The 19,153-nt window shown below is 48.6% G+C and overlaps 1 protein-coding gene across 2 annotated transcripts; it reads left to right on the forward strand.

The window, feature by feature from the left end:
• The first annotated feature begins 1,759 nt into the window (after window positions 1–1,759).
• Window positions 1,760–18,663, forward strand: LOC131189860 (H-2 class I histocompatibility antigen, Q9 alpha chain-like). Of its 2 annotated transcripts, none has more exons than XM_058166413.1 (8): window positions 1,760–1,916; window positions 4,369–4,644; window positions 10,382–10,657; window positions 12,063–12,344; window positions 14,656–14,745; window positions 15,270–15,302; window positions 16,641–16,674; window positions 17,363–18,663. In XM_058166413.1, the coding sequence occupies exons 1-7, from the start codon at window positions 1,853–1,855 to the stop codon at window positions 16,658–16,660; spliced, it is 1,041 nt and encodes a 346-aa protein (XP_058022396.1). In that variant the 5' UTR covers window positions 1,760–1,852; the 3' UTR covers window positions 16,661–16,674; window positions 17,363–18,663. The 2 variants fall into 2 exon arrangements, with proteins under 2 accessions (XP_058022396.1, XP_058022397.1); XM_058166414.1 differs by having other exon boundaries at window positions 1,764–1,916; window positions 4,291–4,644.
• Window positions 18,664–19,153: the final 490 nt, after the last annotated feature.

Genomic DNA, 19,153 nt, shown 5'->3' on the forward strand with positions numbered 1-19,153 from the left:
GAAAGGGAGGCAGAAGGTCCCTCGGTTAGCCGGAGCCTCCGTTGGGTTCTGTTTTCCCTGCAAGGCTGGCCAAGAAATGAGGCTGGAATGAGGGAGGAAACTGTCAGCTTTTTATTTCTGCAGAAATAGAGAGCCTGACATTTGGGACAGAGGTCCAAATCTAGCATGCTGTGAAAAATACAGCTCAGATGTTCACACAGAAAGTTTGTTATTTAAAAGCAACCAATGTGAATTCTTCCACAGAGTTAGTGTTCACATCTGGTCAATTACATTTGTCTTTTTTGTGTACAAGATTCTATTTGTTGTACTTGGCACAGGAGAGCAAAACCTTCCTATCCCATCATTGTCAGGAATCGCCTGTCGCAGGTCTGTAGTTTGTCTGTCTTCCTCTCAAGGAAGCTGGCAAAGAGAAAGGGAGCTTAGACAGTCAGGTAGGAAATTTGAGCAATTCCAGCTTTTGCTGGCTTGTTTCTGTATAATTTGATTTATTTCTGGCAGGCTTGGCGCTTAAACGCTTTTTCCTTACCCTCTTTGGTAATTGAGAAACTGCAAAGTCGTAAACCAGCAGGGGGAGCCATTCTCTAGCTCATCCTGTTTCCGGAAATTCTTAGGGCCGGCCTTGCTGAGACTCTCCCGATTTGAAAGATTTTCAAAGATTTATATTCTTTTATGTTCTATATTTTATATTCTTCAACTATCAAGCTATCCCCTCCTCTTCCCCACAGATGGGGCATAATTTCCACTCTGTACATGCTCAGCGGAAAGGTTGACTGGAGAGGAAAGGAGATGATTCAAGTCCTGAAAAGACAGATAAATGTTTCTCATACTTTGTTCATCCTAGGAAATATAAAATCATTTGAATTTGGGGATCATAATAGGAACTGTAATTGGAAGAGGGATTTATTATTTTAGTCCAAGGAGTCTCCGGTAGCCACCTTAGTTTATTGTGGGAAAAGGGAAGAGTTTGAAGCTTCCTAAAGATTCATGGCTTCACCAGAGAAGAAAAGGAAACAGGGAATTTATATACTGTATTTGAGACCTCTGACATTTTCCCATGGAAAGAAATATCTTTGCCTTGAAGATACCACAAATAAGCCTTTTGAGCATTTAAATCCAGAGCGAAAATCATTTGGGGTGTTTGACCTAAATCACAGAATCATAAGACTAGAAAGGACCTCAGAGGACTCCTAGTTCAACCCGCAGATTCAGGCAGGAGATTTAATACCATCCACTCTATTTTTGAAGAAAAAAAAAAAACTTCCACTGAGAGAGCATTCACAATTCCAGGATGTAAAATAAGCTATTCCACTGAGTAATTGTTCTCACTGTTAGAAAATGTCTCCTGACTTCTAGGTTGGATCTCTTTATCCACCCATTGCTTCATGTCCTGCTGCCTGGTGCTTTGGAGAAGAGGTCAGTCCCTTCTTCTCTGGGGCAGCCCCTCAAGTGCTGGAAGACACTTATCCGGAATGATCATTTCTCTGTTGCTGCAGCCCAGGACTGCCTTGGCTTCTTTGGCAGCTCCACCTGATCCCCCCCCCTCGCCTGCCCCCCTCCCCCCCCCAGGCATAGAGAACGCCCCCCCCCCTCTTTCCCCCTCCCCCAAGAGGCGGAATGCCTGGAAGGGGATTTCCTGATGGAACTTTCGCTTTCCTTTCCCCGCCTGTCTAGCCGGTTGCGCCTGGACCTCTGCCTAGCAACAATGACGACACGGGGATATCTTTTTTCTACTGGTTGAGCTTGCCCAATCCCCGGCTTGCTATGGATTGTTGCGTTGTTGATAGCCCTGGCAGCGTCTTTCTCTGCCTGCGACTTCAGAAGTCCTGAGCAAAGGCTGAGGATCTTGGCCAGGATGGCTCTGCGCTTTCTGTCCCTTCTGGTGGTGGCGGCGGTCGTTCTTCAGGAGAACTGCCTTGGTGAGTCCCTTTGGGGGTGTCGGGAGTTCCGGCCCCTTTTTCTGCTGTTGGGAATCCATCCAGGGAATTTCTCTCTCTCCTCTCCCAAAGTTTCTTCCCAGAAAGAGAATCTTGACTCGGTCCTCTTTCTAGTCCGCTTCCCCTCCCCCTCTGGCCACTCCCAGAAGGGACCCCAATGCGTGGGTGGGGCTCTGCTGCCTCTGCCCCCCCCCCGGAGAGGCCCCCCTGGGAGCAGGAGAAGGGCGGACCCTCCAGATCTCAGTCCAGTCTACCTGGGCGCCCCCGAGCGCAGTTGTTTCCCAATTTCAAAGTGGAGGTTGTGGGAAAGTGGCGTTTGCACGGGATCAGGACAATTCACGAACTTCCTGGCTGCCTTCGCCCAACCCCTCCGCCTGGGTCGCCTCTCCTGCCTTTTGGGGGGCTTGGTGGCTCTTGGTGGCTTCTGGTGCTGGGAGGACCCGGCTTGTTTCCGGAATCGGTTCGGTGTATTGCCCGACGCCGAGGCCGCTGCCTTTGAACCATCGGGTTAAGGCTGCCCTGTGAATGCAGCAGGAGAAGAGTCTGGAGAGAAACACTCCTTGAATAAGGTTTCTAAGGATTCGCCTTTAGGATGCTCATTTTCTCCTCGATCCTAAACCCCCAAGATCCCCAGAGCTTTTCTCTAGGACAGGCAGGGATTTTACCACCCCAAATCCTCCTCCTTCCATTTCACGAGCCCTCAGCATGGGTCAGTTTGCAGAATCCAAACTATTTAAAATGTACTATTATTCCTTAGTAATCAGGAAGGGGCCTTGGACTGTTCCTAGTTGTTTGCTCTGAGAAACTACCTATGAATGGAGCAGCTTTTCCAAAGGCATTAAAAAAGCTGTCAGGATCTTAACTGTTAAATAGGCTGAGTTGGAGGCAGAAGGAGAGAAGAACCTCTGGATGGTGGCCTTGAAATTAACAGCTTCCTTGGACACAGATAGGCCCAAACTGACCTGAGGAGGATTTAGGATTATGAGGACGCCCAACCTGTGTTACATTCACACCTTTCTCCTCTCCAGCAGACTTCAGGCATTCTCATTGCTCAGCCCCACAAGGGAAGGAAGCGAGTTCTGGATCACGGAGAGTCCGATCCCCCCTCCTTCCATTAGAGAAAAGCTCTAATCCCTTTGGATTCTGAAATCTCCCCAGAGCAGGAAGTGGATCTGGGGCTCCCTCTCCCCAAAAGCTCTGAGAAGCCCCTGGGATTGTGGGGAGGAGCAGGAAGAAGGAGGCCCAGGCCTTTGCCCCACATGGGCATTGGCAGCAGGAACTCCCAAGCAGTCTCAATGGGGGCAGGAGGGAGGGTCCAGGGTGGGGAGGCCCCAGGAATTTCTGGGGTGAGGGGAATTCTGGGCATTGAAGTCCAAATGGCTGAGTCGGAGGAACTCTGATTTAGGCCTTTAACTTGAGACTCCCTGACCATGTAATCCCCCCACCCCCTATCCCCCAAGGTGGCCGAGGGGCATTTCTGCCTTTCTTTGGGCTGACCAAGTGCAGGATCAGCCCCAGAGGAGGAGAAATTTCAGAGCAGCTTCTGTGGGAAGGGAAGGGTGAGATTCAGAGGAAATCTGGTCCAATGGAAAGCATCCATGAATGATGGTTTCAGGGCCCTAACTGGGTTGATGAAATGAAGCAATCTTGGGATAATCAGAGTGACGTTTTCTGTGCAATGAGGGGGAGCCCCTCTGAGTCCTGGGTTCAAAGCCGATTCCTGCTCAGATGGCTGACCTCTGGGAGGGGAGGGGGCATTTTCCAGTGGTGGTGATGGGGGAACAGGAGGAAGATTTGGGAGGCTCCATTGCTGCTCCCTTCCCTGACCCGCCCTTTGCTGTTTCCCCTAAGGATCCCATGGCCTCCGATCTCCTCCAGATCCCCCCTCTCCCTTCTCCTCCCCCGTTTTATAAAATCCCTCCTCAAATCTGCAGCTATTAACCATCCAGTTTGGCTCTCAGTGAAATCAGAATTGGGTTTTTTTTCTGTGAATGGAAAGTTGGGGTGACCTGGTGGGGTTTCCTGCTGCTTTTGAGATCCTGGGAGGGTGGAATCCCCCCTTTTACTTGTGGGGCGACTGCAGCCTCCATGGGGCAGAAACTGAGCAACCCAGGAGGGGGTTTGAGGGAGGCCTTGCTGGAAGGGGGGAGGGCACAATGGGGGCAGGTAAAGTTTGGGGGACTCGACCTTCCCCTCCTCTCTCACCCCCCACCTTCCCCGCCCTCCAACCCTTCAGGCCCCCCAGAAGCTGCTTCTTTCCCTCAGTTCACCTCCTGCCTCCTCTCCCTCCATCTCCCCCTTCCTTCCCCCCTTCCTCCTCTGCCCCCCAACTCTCCTCTTCCTTCTTTCTCCCCAGAGCCCCAGATGGGAGCCTCCATGGGATCAGGGTCCCTGACTGAAGCCCCCTAACTCTGCCCCTCTGGCTCCCTTCCAGGCGCCTCCTCCCACTCCATGAAGTTTTTCTACACTGGCATCTCGGAGCCCAGTCAGGGGCAGCCCCACTTTGTCTCTCTGGGGTTTGTGGATGATCAACTCTTCACTTCCTATGACAGCAACAGCCGGAGGGTGCAGCCTCGAGTCTCCTGGATGGAGAAAGTGGGGCAGGAGGACCCCCAGTACTGGGACACTCAGACCCAGATCATACGTGGCACTGAGGAAGTGTTCAGAGAAGCCCTGGAGAACCTGAGGAGTCGCTACAACCAGAGTGAAGGTGAGTGATGGGTTGGGTGGCTCCTCCGGCCCCATAATCCCCTCCCCAGGAACCAGAGGGGGGAGAAAGGGGGGATTCCCTTCAAAGGGAAAGGCTGCTTCCACACCTTTTAAAAAGTCTTTTTTTTATAGGTTTATTCTTTTTTTTAATCAATATAATATTGTCCTTACCTCCATAGCTGACGATTTTCTGCCCATTGCACTTAATGAACATTTAAAAGTTATCCATCTGCCTTTCTGAATACTGATATGGATATTGATTTAAACTGAGGTAAAAAGAGACCGAAATCTCCCCCCACCCCATGACAGTTGGAGGGTCTGACCTTGGAGGATCTCCTGCTTTGGGGAAGGAAGAGAATCACAGATCCCCCCCAAAAGAAGAGGCAGGTGGATCCTAAGGAGATCCTGAGGGAAGCCTTCTGTCTGTTTCCACCCCAGAGAAATGAGGGATCAAGTGCAGATCCACCTGGGGAGACTCGATCCCTTTCCTTCACCCCCTTTTTGGAGGGATGAATGGGGCCCAAATTCCAGGAGCTTCTTCTCATCCCCCACTTGGAAGGAGAGGCCAGGAGGCCCAAATGGGGGTGGGGGGATCTTGGAGGGGGGATCTCAGGGCCACTTCCAGGATCCTCCCAATCTTATTAATAAGATAGAAAAGAAAGAAACCTCCATTTGGGGCCCTTCCAGAGTCACTTAGAGCCTTCATGGCTTCTCATTCTTGGTCCCTCAGGCTGAACTCCTGCATTGCCCTCTTGGTGGGGCTGCCCTGGAGGGTGGGAGGCCTTCTTTAGCAGCCCCCCCCCCTTCTGCCATCTTTGGGGGACAAGATTCACCTTCCAGCAACTTTATTTGGGGGGACTGCAAGGAAATGTGTGTGTAATGATAGGCTGCTTTTGGCTGAGATAAACCTTCTCCACAAACATCAGCCATTTTCCCTCCTTTCATCCCAAGAACATGATCCTCCCTCCCTTCTTCCATCCTTTCCTTTCCCCTCCCCCCCTCCAGGCAGACCCCAGAGCTCTGCCATTCCTGCCCCAGATCCCTCCCGGCCCCCTCTTGGCCTCCCAGGGGAGCAGAGCTGGACCCAGAGGGCTCCCCCTGGTGGAGAAAGGAGGAAGGAGACCGGCCAGAGTGGAGAGGAGCCTCCTTTCCAGGCTCAACAGCCCCAAATGTCTCCACCTTCCCTCAAAGGGAGGCTGCTTCTCCCCTCCCATCGCCTGAGTCGCCTCCTCTGGACTTTCTCCGGATCCCTCCTCTCCTTTTGGGGGTCTTTTGATCAGAAACTGCTCACAATATTCCAGATGTGGTGGCATCCTGGATTTACTCTAAGACTTTGTGATCTCTGTGTTTTCAGTACCATTTTAATGATCCTTGACATCCTGTTTGCCTTTTAATTTTTTTAATACAATTTGTATTAAACCTTTTGAACAAAAGATAAAAGCTAATAGAAGGTAACATAAAGTAAAGGAGAGAAAGTAAATCAATCAAAGAAAATAGAAAAGTACAAGAAAATAAAACCAGTGGAAGAAAATTGGTAAAGAAAAAAGACATGAAGAAGTGATTTCTAATATTCTTCACAGCAGTTCTAAATATAAATATATTTTAGCCTCTCTAAAGCTGCCTTTCTTAACCTTTTGACCCTGGAGGAATCCTTGAATTATTTTTCAGGCCTCAGGAAACCCCTGAAGATCCAGCCGCAGAGAAAGACTAAAATTGTTTCATGCATAGAAAGATCTTCTCCAGGGCCTTGCAGAGCCTGTAAACTTCAAACTTCATTTCAAAGGCCAATAACCCTTTGGGTCTCCTGATCAGACTGGGGCCACTTGCTGCTGTTGCTAAGGAAAATATTTCTTTGTGGCCCTTAGGATTCATTCCCACATTGCATTAAGCCATGGTTTGTTTCTGGGTAGCCCAAAGGGGGAACCAGCGCTTGTGACTTAGTGCTATTTGTGAACGTAGACCAAGATTTATGGTTACAGGGATCCCTGCAAGCTTTTATGTAGATCAACAGTTGGTTCCATCTGTACGGTAAGTGGGAGGGGCAGATATGGCGGAAGCAAGGGGCCGTATTGTTTTCTGGGAGCACGTGCTCGCTGTTTAAAAGCGATCACGTGCTCCGGCCCCCCAGTCTTCCCCCGTTCCCCGGAAGGCCAGGATCCTCAGAGCCCGGGCCTCCGGTTGATGTTGTGTAACGCCCGGTCCATGGTTAATAAAGCCCCCCTGATTTGTGACCTTATTCAGGGGGAATCCACGGACTTCATGGGCATTACGGAGACCTGGTTAGGCGCAGAAGGGGGCGTGCCCCTAGTTGAACTGTGCCCTCCAGGTTTTCGAGCATTCCATCAACCGAGGGCCCGGGGTAGGGGTGGAGGGGTGGCGGTTGTTATGAAAGAGGGTCTGGAGCCGAGATAGACCACTGTTCCTCAGATAGCCGGCTGTGAATCCCTTCTTGTGAGGTGGGGCCATAAGAATCAGATGGGTCTGTTGATCGCGTACCTGGCTCCTTGCTACGTGACTACAGCCCTGCCTGAGCTGCTGGAGGTGCTTGCCGGGGTGGCTGTTGAGATCCCCAGACTGTTGGTCATGGATGATTTCAACTTGCCATCGGCCGGCCTGTCGTCGACAGTGGTTCAGGAGTTCCAGGCTTCCATGACGGCCTTGGACCTGATTCAAATAACTGATGGCCCTACCCACACGGGGGGATCCGCGCTGGACTTGATTTATATCTCTGGACAGTGGTTTAATGATCTGGTAGTAAGAGATTTAGTGACGATACCGGTGTCATGGTCAGATCATTTTCTCCTCCGCCTAGACTTTCAGACCGCTACTCACCACCGCAGGGAGACGGAACCAATGCGTTGGTTCCGTCCCAGGCGCCTGATGGACCCTGAGAGGTTCCAGACGGAGCTTGGGCCATTTCCTGAGGATCTTGCCCACTGCACGACTGAAGAACTAGTGGCGGCCTGGGAACAGGCCGCGGCTGGGGCTTTGGACCGTGTCGTGCCTTTGCGGCCTCTGACCCGGCGCAGATCTCAATTAGCTCCTTGGTTCTCTGAGGAGCTGAGAGAGATGAAACGCCGGAGAAGACGCCTAGAGAGTGTTTGGAGGTCCAGCCGTTCCGAAGCTGATCGGACACTAGTTAGGTCTTTTTCAAAGACCTACCTAGTGGCACTGAGGGTGGCGAAGCGTTCCTACGCTTCCTCCCTCATTGCATCGGCAGATAACCGCCCGGCCGCCCTGTTTCGGGTAACCCGTTCCCTCCTTCACCAGGGGGAGCGGGATGACCCCTTACAGGGACGTGCCGAGGAGTTTAGCGGTTATCTATACGATAAAATCGCTCAGCTCCAGGATAGCTTGGACCAAGATTGTGATGATCCGGATGAGATGACTGAGGCGCGTCTTGTTGATGTTGTTTGGGATGAGTTTGATTTTATGGCTCCCGAGGACGTGGACAGGTTGCTGGGGAGACTGCATGCCACTACATGTTTACTGGACCCGTGCCCCTCCTGGCTGGTGCTGGCCACTCAGGAGGTGACACGAGGCTGGCTCCGGGGGATTATAAATGCTTCTTTGATGGAGGGGACCTTTCCCGCCGCCTTGAAAGAGGTGGTGGTGAGACCCCTCCTCAAGAAGCCTTCCCTGGACCCAGCTATTTTGGGTAATTACCGTCTAGTCTCCAACCTTCACTTTGTGGCGAAGGTTGTAGAGAGTGTGGTGGCGTGGCAGTTTCCTCAGTACCTGGAGGAAGCTGTCTATCTAGACCCGTTCCAGTCCGGCTTCCGGCCCGGGCATAGCACGGAGACAGCTTTGGTCGCATTGGTGGATGACCTCTGGAGGGCCAGGGATAGGGGTTGCTCCTCTGCCTTGGTCCTGTTAGATCTCTCATCGACCATGGTATCCTGATGGTATTTTGATACCATCGACCATGGTATCCTGCTGCGCCGGCTGGAGGGGTTGGGAGTGGGAGGCACCGTTTATCGGTGGTTCTCCTCCTACCTCTCCGACCGGTCGCAGACGGTGTTGACAGGGGGGCAGAGATCGGCCGCGAGGCACCTCACTTGTGGGGTGCCGCAGGGGTCGAATCTCTCGCCTCTTCTGTTCAACATCTATATGAAGCCGTTGGGCGAGGTCATCAGTGGCTTTGGGGTGAGTTATCACCTGTACGGTGATGATACTCAGCTGTACTTTTCCACCCCAGGCCACCCCAGCAAAGCTGTCGAAGTGCTGTCCCGTTGTCTGGAGGCTGTACGGGTCTGGATGGGGAGAAACAGACTCAGACTCAATCCATCCAAGACGGAGTGGCTGTGGATGCCGGCATCTCGGTACAGTCAGCTGCAACCGCAGCTGACTGTTGGGGGCGAGTCACTGGCCCCAACGGAAAGGGTGCGCAACTTGGGCATTCTCCTGGATGGACGGCTGTCGTTCGAAGATCATTTGGCGGCCGTCTCCAGGAGAGCTTTTTACCAGGTTCGCCTGGTCCGCCAGTTGCGCCCCTTTCTAGACCGGGATGCCTTATGCACGGTCATTCATGCTCTCGTCACTTCTCGCCTGGATTATTGCAATGCTCTCTACATGGGGCTACCCCTGAAGTGCACTCGGAGACTTCAGCTAGTCCAGAATGCAGCTGCGCGGGTGATTGAGGGAGCATCACGTTGCTCCCGGGTAACACCACTCCTGCGCAGTCTGCACTGGCTACCTGTGGTCTTCCGGGTGCGCTTCAAAGTTTTGGTTACCACCTTCAAAGCTCTCCATGGCTTAGGGCCCGGGTACTTACGGGACCGCCTGCTGTTACCACATGCCTCCCACCGACCCGTGCGCTCTCACAGAGAGGGTCTTCTCAGAGTGCCGTCCACCAAGCAGTGTCAGCTGGCGGCCCCCAGGGGAAGGGCCTTCTCTGTGGGAGCACCTACTTTCTGGAACGAACTTCCCCCCAATTTACGCCAATTACCTGACCTTCGGACCTTTCGCCGGGAACTGAAAACTTATTTATTCATTCAAGCGGGACTGGCCTGATTTTTTTTAATTGCTAAATTTTTAAATTTTTAAATTTTAAATTTTAATTGTATTTTACTGGGTATTTTATATAGTCAATTTGGACGGTTTTAATTTCGGCCTTTATGGAATAAGTTTTTTAATTGTTATTTTAGTGTGTATATAAATTGTTTTAATGCAGGCTGTACACCGCCCTGAGTCCTTCGGAAGAAGGGCGGTATAAAAGTTTAAATAAATAAATAAATAAATAAATAAATAAATAAATAAATAAATAAATAAATAAATAAATAAAATAAATCCTCTTTGAGACCATTGAAACCACTGACAGATTCTGAGTCCCACTGTGCAGCTCCAGATTCAGGCAACTGTTCCCTCTCTGGGATCCCTTCCTTTCCCCACAGAGTCTCCCCAACAGAGATGGTAGAAGGAAAGATGGAAGGATCTCCATCCCTCCATTTCTTCTGTGACTCCTTCTTTTCTCGGTCTCCCTTGGGATCCTCTCCTGGCTTTTCCAGCTTCGCTTTTTCCTGGGGAGCTGCAGGGGCTCCATCCTGGGAGACAAAATGTAGAGAGGTGGGTCGAGGGAGGGGAGAAGGGCAGTTAGTGATGGGGGCTTTCTTTCCCTTGATTGTTAGGGAGGAAATGGGGGATTCAATGCCTCCCTCCAGTGTCAAAGTCCCTGCAGGGAGGGAGGGTCTCTATTTATCTTGAGGACTCCTCAAACCATCATCTTGTCCCTATTTCAGGTCTTCACACATGGCAGAACGTATATGGCTGTGAGCTCCGGAGTGACGGGAGCAAAGGAGGGTTTTGGCAGTATGGCTACGAAGGAAGGACCTTCATCACCTTCGACAAGGAGACCCTCACCTGGGTGGCTCCCGAACCCCTGGCCCAGATCACCCAGAGGAAATGGGAGGCTCTTCCAGGAATGACTCAGGGAAAGAAGATCTACCTGGAAGAAATCTGCATTGAGTGGCTGGAGAAGTACCTGTCCTACGGGAATAAGATGCTGCTGAGGACAGGTGAGCATCTGAATGCAGACTGGACTTTCCTCCTTTATGGCTGGATTTCTTGTACACATTCAGCCCCTTTGGGTCCCTGGTCTTCAGTCTGTTTGCCCTGCTGGGGATCCTCCTCCTCCCCTCCCAGCACCTCTCCAGGACATGGGAAGAACTGTTTGGTTCCTATTGCCAGGCAGCGATTCAATGCACCAGGAAATGCGGCCTTTGCCTTGCGGGTGTCTGTGTGGATCAGGCAGGAAAATCACTTAGTGGTGTCTTGTTCACTGCCCAGAGTGAGGCCACCATTTGGGGCTATTCAGTGAAACCTCCGCTAGCCAAAGTGTAGCTGAGAGTGGTGGGCAGCCTTAATTTCCCCCCCATTAACTCTCCTTCCCCCCACATCCCACAGGGGGCTCCCTCCCAGCCTTGTCCCTGACGGTGCACCTCCCATGCCCATCATTGGGGGGTTCCACTTCTACCATTAATAAGACACTAGCAGTGGCCCCACTTGGGCCAAAAGGCCCATGAATAAGGGGCTTCTTTTCTTTCCGAGGGAGGAGCAAAGTTTCTGTCAATCTTTCTCTTAACCCTCAAACAGGTTCCCAGAATTCTTAGTGAGCCTTTCCTCAAAACAACCCCCTCCCCACCTTCAGGGACACCCCCTCACCCCACAGGGGGGCTCATAGACTATAATCTTTTCCTAGAAACCTTTATTAATGTACCATCTAGAACACTCCCCTCGCCTAGATCTACCCCTTCCCCTCTGGGGCCCTTGATCCCTCCAGGATCAACTGGATGACATTGGGATCAATGGGGAAATACACACACACACACACACACACACACACACACTGATGATCGCCAACAGCCCCTCCCTGCCTGGGGACGACTGTCTCGCTCTTCCATTAACATCCTCTCTCTCTGCCCTCCCCTCCTTTTGAGAGACAAAATCTCTTCCAAATTGATCAGTGTGAGATTCCCTTTGATCTCTCTTCCTCTTAAAATTGGGGTTGTGTCCTTTGGAAAGAGGCCTGGAGCAGCCTCAGATTCAGGGGAGCAGAAGAGGATGCAAAAAGTAGGGTGCAACTTCTGTCTTGTTGTCTTAAAAGGGAACTTAAGAGACCATCTCCACTATCCCTCCCTTGAAGGGAGCCACCCAAGATCACTCAGAGTTCAAAGCAGTCAGAGTGGAACTTTCTTGGACTTTCAATTTGCTGCTGAAGGTTTTTCAGGCTGAGTCTCTGGGAAGGACCCAAAATCAGGAATCCTTGTTGAGCATTTTCCAGATTTGGAGCATTTCCCCAAACTCTTGGAGATGCAACATGTGTGGAGAGGGAAAGAGTGGGAGATTTTCCTGCCCCTCCAAGTTTCCCATCCACCTTCCAGGCTCTGGAGGGGCTCAGAGTTAATTCTGGTGTTTCTGCAGAGGTCCCAAAGGTGACGGTGAGCAGCAGGACGGAAGTGAAGGATGGGATGGAGACGCACGTCTGCCATGTCCATGGCTTCTACCCCAGGGAGATCGATGCCTCCTGGAGGAGGGACGGAGAAGTCTGGCTGGAGGACACCTTCCATGGGTTTCTGGCCCCCAATGCAGATGGGACCTATCACTACTGGCTCAGCATCCAAATCGACCCCGAAGAGAGAGACCGTTATCGGTGCCACGTGGAACATGACGGCCTGCAGGAGCCTCTGGACGTGGCTTTGAAGGGTGAGAGGCTGCAGGGAGGGGAAGGCTGGGCTCTTTGGCAGCCTGGAGGGTTGTGAGAGAGAAATCTGACCCCAGCTGTGTCCAGATGTGAACATACCTGACCTTTAATCCACTGGTTTTCCCAGTGTTTGAGGTTGGTAAAGCTGAAGGGACCAGACCATAGAAGTGACTTCAGATGATGGAAACTACAGAATCCCATCACAATACTTGGCCAATCCTGATAAAATTCCCTTAGATCCTCTCTTAGGCCTTCCCTGTTTCTTGCCCCCAGCAGAAAAGCAGCAGTTACGCTGAGCACCAGAAAGAGATTTGCTTTTGTTTGCATTTCCTAAAGTCGAAGAATCAGGAGTCGTCTGGTAGCCCCTTTTCTGAAGGCAAATTTTGACTAAAATTGAGGAACTGCAGCTGCCTTCAGGAAATGCAGAGAGTGGCTGGACTGATGCACCAGGAGTCAGAAAAGAGGCTCCCAAGTCTGAATTTTTTTTCCATCGGAGACTAAGAGGGTTTCCTGCTTTAAAGGTCAAAAGGTCACTCTGTGTTGCTTCTCTAGGAAAGAAGTTGCACATTATTTTATGATAATGATATGTGAATTCCTGAGGCTCAAAATAAAAACCCAAGGAAAAAAACTCACTCTGAAAGAATTCTGTATATGCTCATAAGTGTCCTTTACGTACACTGGACTTCCAAAATTGCAAAATTCAGGTTCAAGTTTTCAATTGATGATTGTCACCATGATACAAGAAATATTCAAATGGAATTGTTATGCTGATATCTCAGGCAAAATAATTTATTCTTTTTATTTTTGTTGTTGTTTATAGCAAGCATCAATTCACAAGTGGCATGATTGCTGTTCAATGGGAATCCTGCATTTTGTGCAAGAGAAATTTACATTTAAAGTTCTCCTCCCCTCCCCCCCAAGCAATACCACTTTATAATGCCTTGGTAAGACCATATTTGGAATTTTTCATCCAGTTTTGGTTGCCACGATATAGAAAAGATGTTGAGACTCTGGAAAGAGTGCAGAGAAGAGCAACAAAGATGATTAGGGGACTGTAGGCTAAAATATATGAAGAGCAGTTGCAGGAATTGGGCATTTCTAGTTTAATGAAAAGAAGGACTAGGGGTGACATGATATGTTCCAGTATCTCAGGGGTTGCCACAAAGAAGAGGGAGTCAAGCTATTCTCCAAAGCACCTGAGGGTAGAACAAGAAGCCATGGATGAAAACTAAACAAGGAGAGAAGCAACCTAGAACTAAGGAGAAATTTCCTGTCAGGGAGATCAATTAATCAGTGGAAGGACTTTCCTTCAGAAGTTGTGGGTCCTCCATCACTGGAAGCATTTAAGATAAGACTGGAGAGCCACTTGTCTGGAACGGTATAGGGACTCTAGCTTGAGCAGGGGGTTGGACTGGAAGACCTCCAAGGTCCCTTCCAACTCTCTTATTCCATTATTCTATTCCTGCCATTTGTGAGACCATCCATATTCTATTTTCATGCTGAAGTTCTGAAAGCACAAAATACAATTTTATGCTATTTTTGAACTGGACAAAGAAATGAAAAGTATGTACTTAAAAAAAACGGCTGTGATATGAACTATTTTACTTTAAATAATATGCAAACACTCAAACTGAAGGAAAAAAGTATACAGATCTGCCCAATTCCATTCAGAGTCATTGGGGCAGCCTATAAAAAGAACAAAAATGTTTTTGTTTAACAAATTTTGTTTACATTATTGTGTTGGTGAAGTTTTTGTTTTGAAAGCTGCTACGAGTCACAAGGTGGCAAAGGGCTGTTTTTGAATCAAAATATGAATTCAGTTGCCTTCATGCTGGGCTGGTGTGAGAAGGAGGGAGCGTCATGAGGCCACGTCCTCTAACAATGGTTAACAAGGCCTCTTCATGTTACCTTGAGAAGGACACAAAAATGAGCCCGTGAAGTTTTTAATTTGGGGTATTTCCAGCTTTCACTTCTTTAGGTCTCTCTCTTTTTTTTTTTAAATTTACATTTATATCCCGCCCTTCTCCGAAGACTCAGGGCGGCTTACACTATGTTAGCAATAGTCGTCATTCATTTGCATATTATATACAACGTCAACTTATTGCCCACAACAATCTGGGTCCTCATTTTACCTACCTTATAAAGGATGGAAGGCTGAGTCAACCTTGGGCCTGGTGGGACTCGAGCCTCCAGTAATTGCAAGCAGCTGTGTTTTAATAACAGGCTGTCTTACAGCCTGAGCTACACCGCGGCCCTGATTGGGAAGATTGTTTGAGGTTCTCCTTCAGTGATCTGATCTTTCTCCCAATTCAGAACCAAAATCCAACCTGGGGCTCATAATCGGCTGCGTTGTGGCTGCTCTTGTCCTGGTGTGTGTGATTGCTGGGATCCTGGTATTCATCAGTAAGTATCTTTTTTGGGGGGGGGTGGAAGGAAGATGGGGAGATTCCCCCCAAATCTCTTCCTTTGGGGAGCTTCTTCTGGGCTTCCTTCTGTCCTGTTTTCCCAGCCCTCTTGGGGAGCATCTGAGATCTCAGCCTCTTGCTGGGACTCCAGTCTCCATTCAGCTGAGTCTGAGATTCAGGCAGTCCCGTCTTCTTCTGAATTGGGAAGAGGCATCCCAGTTCCTTCGTCCCTTTCAAAGGCTTTGACCAAAGAGCAGCAGAGAAGGATTTCCAGGAAAATCTTCCTCTCCTCCCAGCTGCTTCTGCTGCTTCCCCCAATTCCCTTCCATCCATCTCAGAGGCAGCAGGTCTCTCTTGGGGCAAATCAGGAGATACATTTGTATTTTTGAAGATCTTACTTTCTTTATAAAGGGGAAAAAAGGGTCTGTGAAGTATCTCCTGGGGTTCTTCCTCCTACAGAGGGAGAGTTTGGATGATCTCTGGTGGCTTCTTTTGAGCTTTCACTGATTTTTGTCCTTGCAGAGAGACGTCAAGATGACTACAATGCAGCACCAAGTGAGTGAATTGTCCTCTTTCCATGTAATTTCCAACTTAGAACAGGCCTCAGAGGCACCATCACTTGAGGAGTGTGTGTGTGTATGTGTGCGTTTAAAAACAAAAAAAAACTCATGAAGCTGCAGAGTTGTGTTGTGACTCCAGCCCCTGAACCTGGCCCCCTGCCTGGAAATGACTTGGAGTCGGGCCTGCTGCCAGAAAGTGACTTGGACAGTGAGGGGGAAGGGCCGTCAGGACTTACCTCGAGAGCACCGGCTTCCCTGGCTCAGCTCCAGGAGCCAGAAGCAGGCCAGGTGGAAGAGATAATGAGGCCTAGGAAGTGCTGAGTCATGGAGCCACACCCCACAGGATATAAAAAGCAGCGAGAGCTGGTGTGTCTCTTTGTAACAGGCAAATCCACTGATTGACTAGAGCTGAAGGTTGTGACTCACCAGCGTCATGGAAAATAACAAGGGCTCTTGGCAGACGCTGGCTCTTTTGCAGCCAGAGCTGATAGTGCCGGCTAATTAAGCCATCATTCGGACGGAGGCGGAGGAGGACAGAACAAGTTGTGCTTTTTCCTCCTAAGAACTAAGCTGGGGAAGGAAGGAGGCCCCCTTTTCATAACAGCCAGGCTGATATTGGGAGTGAAGATCTAGGACAAGAAACCCTCAATAGGATGAGAAGGGTGAAAAATTTCCTCTGAGTGAGAAGTTGCTCTGTTTTCTCGAGTAGGAGGAACTTATAAAATTCACTTTCCTTGCACTGGTTTGTTTCTGCGGAGGAGAAGAGAAACTCTCCCTGTTGGATTTCCAGGCACTTTCATTCAGGCAGGGAAGGCAGCCCAGAGTCTGCATGGTGGAGCCTGACCCCCTTTGGAGCAGGGGTGAAATCCAGCAGGTTCTGGAGAACCGGTAGTGGAAATTTTGAGTAGTTTGGGGAACCGGCAAATACCACCTTCGGCTGGCCCCCGAGTGGGGTGGGAATGGAGATTTTGCAGTATCCTTCCCCTGCCACGCCCACCAAGCCACGTCCACAGAACTGGTAGTAAAAAAATTTGGATTTCGCCACTGGAGTAAATGGCAACATGATCTGGTGGGGGAAATCTGTTTTTTTACTTTATTTAGTAAATGTTTTACATGACATTTTATTGTAAGCTTCCTAGGGTCACCTTGAACGGATGGATGGCATAGAAGTTTAATAGTAAACTAAATGAATAGACTGGTCTCCTCTGAGAGGTTCATGAAGCTCCAGAGGTTTAATGGTGAAGAGAAAGAAGATCAGGACAAAGCTATCCCTGTCCCTATCCCTATCCTATCCTATCCTCTCATTCTGTGTGTCTCTCTTTTTCCAATGCAGGGAGGAACGTGGCCATTTAGCAGCCCCCTTGCAGGTGAGTGGCCCCACTGGGGTCTGTGTGGGGAGGAGGAAGGGAGGGAAATGGGGGCTTTGAGGTCCAAGGACTAACTGATGGTGAAGATACTTTGGGAAATCCCTCTTCTCTCCCCTACTCATCTCAAAGGCTGCAAGGGAAGGAATTTGGGGGAGATCCGGAGGGGCTCTGGGAAGGGGGGGCTCTGCCTGCTCCCAAACTCTTCTACTGCAAGGCCAAACTGTGACTCCTTTTGGGATCTGACTGTCTTGGATCAGGAGGCTCAGAGAGCTGCAAAGGGGAGATTTGTCAAGAAACGACGTAGCAGCTCTCCAGATGAAGTCAAAAGACACTGAGACAAATTTGTCATTTAGATATATAAATATATTTAACATTTATAGTTGCAGCACACAAGGGAATCAGGAACACAGAAACGTTCTGTGGTAATATATAATATAACAACAGAGTTGGAAGGGACCTTGGAGGCCTTCTAGTCCAACCCCCTGCCCAGGCAGGAAACCCTACACCATCTCAGTCAGATGGTTATCCAACATTTTCTTAAAAATTTCCAGTGTTGGAGCATTCACAACTTCTGCAGGCAAGTCGTTCCACTTATTAATTGTTCTAACTGTCAGGAAATTTCTCCTTAGTTCTAAGTTGCTTCTCTCCTTGATCAGTTTCCACCCATTGCTTCTTGTTCTACCCTCAGGTGCTTTGGAGAACAACCCGACTCCCTCTTCTTTGTGGCAACCCCTGAGATGGTACCTGAGAGGTAAATCAAATGGCATGCGGAAGTCAAAGAAGAAAAAGGCAGGAAAACGCAGAAACTCCAACACACCTTCTCCTATTTTCCCCACAACCACCCTGTGAAGTGGGTTGGGGTCAGAGAGAATGACTGGCCCACCCAGCTGACTTTCGTGGCTATGGCAGGACTTGAACTCACAGTCGCTTTCTAGCCTGGTGCCTTAACCACTACATCAAACTGCCTTGTATAGCTTGTAAATAGCTTTGTAATATAGCTTGTAGCAACTATATTGTTATTTCTGGTGACCTTTAATGGGCTTCTGCTGATTAACAGGTTTTAGAGAAAGGCCCATATTGAATGGAGTGAGGAATAGAATGAAGAGTTTTACTTTAAGGGCAGAGTTTTATTTTAAGGGAGAAAGCTACTTTAAAGCAGGGGTCACCAACCTTTCGGACCTCAGGGACCATTAAATCCATAATTTTAAATCCTGTGCACTACTAATATGATTTTTTTAAAAGATAAATAGTATTTAGTGCAATATAAAAATGCAAATAATTTTTCTATGGGCCACCGAAATTTTCTCGCGGAACACCAGTGGTCCACGGACCACTGGTTGGTGACCACTGCTTTAAAGTAACATTACTTTAATGTTAATCTCCATCATAATTGCTTGGATTGAAAGTGGAGGTTTTTTTCTCTCTCTTATTTTGTTGGTGTAAATTGTATAATGAATAGTATGTAGCATGTACTGCCATTTATGGATTTTCAGAGTTTAGAAAAATGAAACAGGAAACTTCCCCCAATCATGACATGCTGAACGTCCTAAGGAAAGCTTCCACAATTAAGAACCAAACAGAAGTATTTAACACTGGACTCAGAGATAATAATTGGAGCAGTTTGTGATAAATAAGAAATTGTGTAAACTTTCTATGAATAAATTATAACAACAGACATTTATTGTTAACAGAGTGCTCTGAATTTTAACTTTGCTGTTGTTCAACTATTAACTATTTTTCCTTTCACATGTGTGACAGGTCAGTTAGGCTGCAAATAGATCTACAAGATTATAAATTTTGGATCTCTTTTGCAAGGGGGGAAGCTATTATTGTTGCAATAGATTTCCAAGTGTTCAGCTGGGGGCGGGGCATAATATGTCTTTTCCTGTTTTTTCATTAATTTTTTTCAATGTTTTTCTTTAGTTTTGTTCTGTCTCTGTTCAATCCTTTTCTTTTGGATTTTAATCTTTTACGTAAAATAAAATAAAATTGTCAGTTCTAAGAAAAATGGCCACAAGGGCCTCTTGTGGCTCAACAGACTAATGCAGTCTGTTATTAACATACCTGCCTGCAATTACTGCAGGTTCAAGTCCCACCAGGCCCAAGGTTGACTCAGCCTTCCATCCTTTATAAGGTAGGTAAAATGAGGACCCAGATTGTTGGGGGGCAATAAGTTGACTTTGTATATAATATACAAATAGGATGAAGACTATTGCTAACATAGTGTGAGCCGCCCTGAATTTTCGGAGAATATAAATGCGAATTTAAAAAAAATGGAGCATGAGATCCAGTTTGGCCTGGCTCCTTTCCCCCTAACCATTGCACACATACAGTACTGTAAGAATACGAAAATAGTTTGCTGAAAATAAATGGTTTTGCTTTCTTCTCACCTGAGTTGCTGCTTCTTGTTGGAAGTTGGAAATAACAAGGATTTTCCCCTCCTGGCTGTTCAGAGACCCTGATTTCACTTTGAGTGGCA

Source organism: Ahaetulla prasina, chromosome 2 (assembly GCF_028640845.1).
Source record: "Ahaetulla prasina isolate Xishuangbanna chromosome 2, ASM2864084v1, whole genome shotgun sequence".
NCBI classification, from domain to species: domain Eukaryota; kingdom Metazoa; phylum Chordata; class Lepidosauria; order Squamata; family Colubridae; genus Ahaetulla; species Ahaetulla prasina.

What these genes read in the sequence shown, in the direction of transcription:
- LOC131189860 (XM_058166413.1), top strand. Translation starts at nt 1,853, where the DNA reads ATGGCTCTGCGCTTTCTGTCCCTTCTGGTGGTGGCGGCGGTCGTTCTT. An exon ending in TAAGATGCTGCTGAGGACAG is followed by an intron (nt 10,658 to 12,062) that starts GTGAGCATCTGA and finishes GTGTTTCTGCAG; the next exon opens with AGGTCCCAAAGGTGACGGTG. An exon ending in TGACTACAATGCAGCACCAA is followed by an intron (nt 15,303 to 16,640) that starts GTGAGTGAATTG and finishes TTTCCAATGCAG; the next exon opens with GGAGGAACGTGGCCATTTAG.